The sequence below is a fragment of the Spinacia oleracea genome, chromosome 1 (genome assembly GCF_020520425.1).
Source record: "Spinacia oleracea cultivar Varoflay chromosome 1, BTI_SOV_V1, whole genome shotgun sequence".
Classification (NCBI taxonomy): domain Eukaryota; kingdom Viridiplantae; phylum Streptophyta; class Magnoliopsida; order Caryophyllales; family Amaranthaceae; genus Spinacia; species Spinacia oleracea.
This window is the reverse complement of record NC_079487.1, coordinates 134,309,442-134,314,386: the sequence shown is the minus strand read 5'-3', so window position 1 is coordinate 134,314,386 and position 4,945 is coordinate 134,309,442. Positions and strand designations below refer to the sequence as shown.

The window sequence follows — 4,945 nt, the reverse complement described above, 5'->3', positions numbered from 1 at the left end:
ATCTAGAAATATCTTAGTCTATGTGATGTGGAAATATGTAATATTAGACGAGTGTAGAGAAATCTAGAAACTAGGATACAACCATTATAAATATGTTGTATGTGCTAATTTGAGAGGTGGACCTAATTGAGAGAGCTCCCACCTCTTATCAATATAATATAATCAATGATAAAAAAAATGTAATTTTGTTATATTATTCAGTTCCATTAAAACTTTCGTGTACGTCCTCAGATTTCTATCTGGATTCATCAGGTTGTGTGTTACTGTCTTAGTGCAAGTGAGTTGTTAAAAAATGAGAAAACAAATGCAATTGAATAATTGATATGAGCTTTAAAATAAATTAACAAAAAGAAGAAGAATTGATAAAACTATGCGAGTGTGTAACATCAATTAATATGGAATAAAAATATAATGCAACGTGATAGGTTAGGCCAAAGTGATTTTAATATAAATGTGTTTAAAGGAGTAAGGTTTTTTAACGGAAGATAAATAGGTGTACAACTTTAGTCGTGTACCGAATAATTCAACTTGAATAGTTTGGCGCAAATAAATTTTATCAGGTTAAACTTCAATTACAACCCCATCAAATCCAGAAATTCGTCAAAGGGGAAAGCTAGAAACCTAGAATTGATTACATTATGAGTGAAGATTTTAGCAACATCATATTTTCGTCCAAGCAAGTAAACAACCTTCTTGGTGTAATGTGATCCCTTGGCTCATAGAATAACAATCCCTTGTTCGTTTTTTTTTTTTGGAAAAAGAACATTAAATTGTTTAGGCAACAATGATAAAAAGTACGAAATTAAGTTTAGGCACGTAAACATTGAACAACGAAGTGACGTGTAGACTTAGGTTGTGCTTTATGTGGGACCTATCTAGGCCCAAGGTAGGGCCCAATTAGCCCACAACCATTGCTTGCTTGTTCCACGCTCAAAAGACCAATAATTTTTAAAGGGAACACCGGATCAAAATGTAAATACTTCCTAGTTCCTACGTTTGGCTTAAGGTATATATTTTCTTTTATAACTTTTACTTATTGATAATTTAAGATATTAATTGTTCAAGCTATACATTGTCAAAAGTGAAAGTCAGAGTATTGCAACTAAAAAGAAACTGAAGAAGTAGATCGTAGCCATGCCATACATTAACCCATTAAACTCAATAAATCAACATACTAGACTAATTAAGTTGCTAAATAACATGTCAACTAATACTACAAAGTATAAATGCTGCTAATTTAAAGCATGTAATCAAGTTTGGAAGCCTTGCAATCAGCAGCTCCAGCATACGAAGTATATCCCTAAGCTTTTCAAGACAGATAGAAGCAACAAATCATCATCCCTGTACAAAGAGGCAAAACCACTCAAATATAAAAAACTGGAGTCATTGGCTATGCGCTTCCTCTGCCAGAAAATCTTTCAAGAGCTGCAGAGACTGACGGTACAGATTAAGGTCCAAGCCATCAACAATCCTTCCAATCCGTGCTTTCAGTATCGGCTATAAGAAAAACAAGGATTCAATTACCATGCAAATTTAAATTATAAGGACAGTTCCCTTAATTAATACAGTACAAAGATCGTCGCACAATCAAATCTCACCTGATTTTCAGAATCAAAGAAGAGTTCCCCTATAAACTGGTAGATGGAACCCACTCGACAGCGTATCTTCAAGTGTTGTGTGTCAATCTTCAGTGTTGCATTTCCATCGATAATAATTGCCACATCGGTCTCCACTTTATAGTCCAATAATCTAACACAATGACACACAATTCATACATAAAGATCCAAATGGTGCTCATTACACTATGGATGGTTGCAAATTGTAATAGACTGGCATATGGAAAGTGCATTTAAGGTAGTACAATAATACAATATAACTCAGTTCGTAGGAAGACAAGTGAGCGAGTTAGAGGTGAAATGGTTTAAATAAGAGGAGATTAGTGAGAGTGAGAGCATGTTAAATACTTCATTATTGAGTGTTTTCTGTTGGTTTCGTTTTACATTGTGGGAGAGAACAATGCTTGTATATTATCTTTTATCATTGCTGTTTTCCAGAAATTAATCACAATTATCTTCTTCTTCTGTTAAACACTTCCTTACAGTCATTTATCTATACACTGTCAGCAGATCATATCAGATTAGATCAGATCAGTAAAATGAATGCCCTAGCATTACAGTGATTTTGTGGTCAGTCTCCAAATATTTAAGTTATAGTCTTTAGGAACCAATATGATTCATGGCTAATGTCGTGTGCGACTAAACTTCTGTTTGGTTACAAAGAGCAATTCAGCAACTTCACAACATCATATTTACTAAACATCTATTCAATTCAAGAAGCCTGAAATTTGAAGATTGGGGAACTATTTTCTGTATTATGCAATCAACATCAATATAAATGCTATGTTGAAACAGGATAAAATATAATACTCTCACTAAGCATACTGCACTAAACTATGGGAAGGAAAACAACTCACTTTCCAGTAACTCGAAGTGATGCTCCATTCTGGAAATGTGGAGAAGATGGTTTCAGCTCTTCCAACATGAGCAAGGCACCCGAACTCATTACAGATGATGCCATGTTTATGACAGTCAATGTTTATAATGCCAAATTCTTCAGCAGAAGGAAAAACTGCAAGATGTATACAAAATATTATTTTCCTGAATCAGCTAGTCTATCTTTTCTCATGGTATCAAGTTATCAACCAATCAAAACATCAACAATTGCAAAGTTCACAGAGGTGAAGTCTAATGTCCATATGCCTAACATTTGTATGAAGTCGGTGATAACTTAAGATTTGATTACGTTTGTGATCAAAGACATATACGCAAACACAAAACATACAATCCTCTTATTAAACCATCTGATTTAATTTCCTTTTAGACTTGTCACAAGGATTCAGGTAAGAAAGTTCACGGTCGAATGCATTGCCTGCTTGATTACTGGTCTGCAAAGTATGCATAGGTAAAATGGGAACAGTAATTTTCAGAACTAAAACGAGTAGATAGCTTCTGTCATAAGATAGATGCAATTCATTCTGTTCCTGTTTCAGATTATCATCTTCAAAAACAGGTGGCAAAAGTGGACTCTGTTGGGGTTTCAGGTGATTTTGCTGCTCGCTTAGATTCACCTAAGAAACCTAACAATTGGTGTTTCCTTAATTAGCCTCTTCCAAAGATAATAAAAATGGAAGGGAGATAGGAACCTAGACTTGAAGACTAAGACTAGTGTATTTTGAGTAGCACATACAGCAAGCTAATATAAACACCAGTGGAAATCAGTAAATCACACACACTTTAGCATGATCCTTAAAACCTGTTAATATCATGACCTTTTCAATATGAACTAGAAAGAGATAAGGTGAGTAAACACAAAACAAAACTACAAAAGGTGTAAAAACCACTAACCCTGGGACACAGTTTTCAAGTACTGTTTACAATGTTACTCGGACTCATTGTTTTACCACAAGTACCCGTGTCATATCCTTGACACTTGGATTGGAGTATGGACACTCCAACACTTAATGTTGGTCTAAAATCAAGGAAAATTTCCAGAATTTACCCGTGTTGGACACTTGGACACGTACCCGTGTCCGACCCTAGTACTCGAGTTTGAGTAACATAGATCATCACAGAAACTCCTAGCAAAGGTGATTTTCTCCAACCCGACAAATAGATAGTCAAATTTACCTCTCCATGTATATTCCTCGAATTGGGGTCTCTTCAAAAACAATTAAAATTACGTTTATAAGAATTGCAACCATTCATGAAGTCCAATGTCTCCATACCAGAAAAGAGAAAACCCAAGGTTTGCACTTTGTCAATCAAAACCAAATTTCTTTTGTTCAATCCCCAATTTCCATAGTAAATAATGATGGGAATTGGTGTGGAGTGGCTGTTTTCTTCTTTAAGTGCAAATTTGCACACATAATTTACTTCAATATTCGAAATTCTAATCCATTTCAATCCTGCAGATTTGCAATTTATCCTTTTATTCCGATTGGGTTTGGTTGTCTAAAATTCAGCATTAGCTAGCTAATAAACGCAAAACTTTCCACAAGCTTACTAGCATTCAATTCAAGGAAAGAATCCACAAACATACAATCCTCTTATTAAAGCATTATGGAATCCACAATGCAATAACAATTTCACAACTTCCACAATAATCATCTTGAACTAAATAATTTAACAGCTTCATGTCAAATGAAATTATCTTACCTAATTATAAATTTAAGAAAAATTGAACACCAAAAATCAATTTCAAATGTGCGATTCAGCCAATTTAGAACTATATAACCTAATAAATCACCAATACTCAAATCCTAAACAATTCCAAATTATAATGGAATGATGGATGGTAATTTGCCATTGTAGAAGCTGTAAACTGGGGAAAGATTGCAAGAGAGATAAGAGTACTAACCATTTCAAAGATGGAGTTGCAAATTGTTGACGGTTTGAAGTTATGGTGCTGGAAATTGGCGGACTGCTGGTTTGCTGCCGTTGTTCCACAATGTTTTGCTCTTCAGTTTACTTGTCGCATATATTTGGGAAATTTAATTTACTTTTTTTCTATTCAATAAGGAAATAAAAACTAAGTTAGCCACTTAGCCCCCTCTTATAGAGCACCGACTGCACCGTCCCACGTCATTTGGTTACACTTAAGCTAGTGTAACTTTTTTAATTGAATGAGAGAAGGTGTAGAGACTAAACTTTTTTAAGGTTCTGTTTAAGCTTCCACGGAGCTCTTCTACTTGGCTCATTTGCACCCAAAAAAAAAAACATCCAGATGTAGTATGGAATCACCTTTCATCTACTCCCTCTGTTTCTTTTTGTTTGTTACGTTTGGATTTTTGCACGTTTATTAACGTATAATAAAAATTCTTTTTTTATTAAAAAAAATAAACTCAAGTAAAACCTCAATCCACTAATCATTACAACAACCAATAAGA

The 4,945-nt window shown here is 34.3% G+C and overlaps 1 protein-coding gene across 1 annotated transcript; it reads right to left on the bottom strand.

The window, feature by feature from the left end:
• Nucleotides 1-1,114: 1,114 nt before the first annotated feature.
• LOC110792940 (CST complex subunit TEN1) lies at nucleotides 1,115-4,575 on the bottom strand. The gene is made up of 4 exons (XM_021997763.2): nucleotides 4,417-4,575; nucleotides 2,474-2,628; nucleotides 1,599-1,749; nucleotides 1,115-1,497 (listed from the first exon to the last, which is right to left on the bottom strand). Exons 2-4 carry the CDS (start codon nucleotides 2,575-2,577, stop codon nucleotides 1,384-1,386), a joined length of 369 nt encoding a protein of 122 aa, XP_021853455.1. The 5' UTR covers nucleotides 2,578-2,628; nucleotides 4,417-4,575; the 3' UTR covers nucleotides 1,115-1,383.
• Between the last annotated feature and the right edge of the window lie 370 nt (nucleotides 4,576-4,945).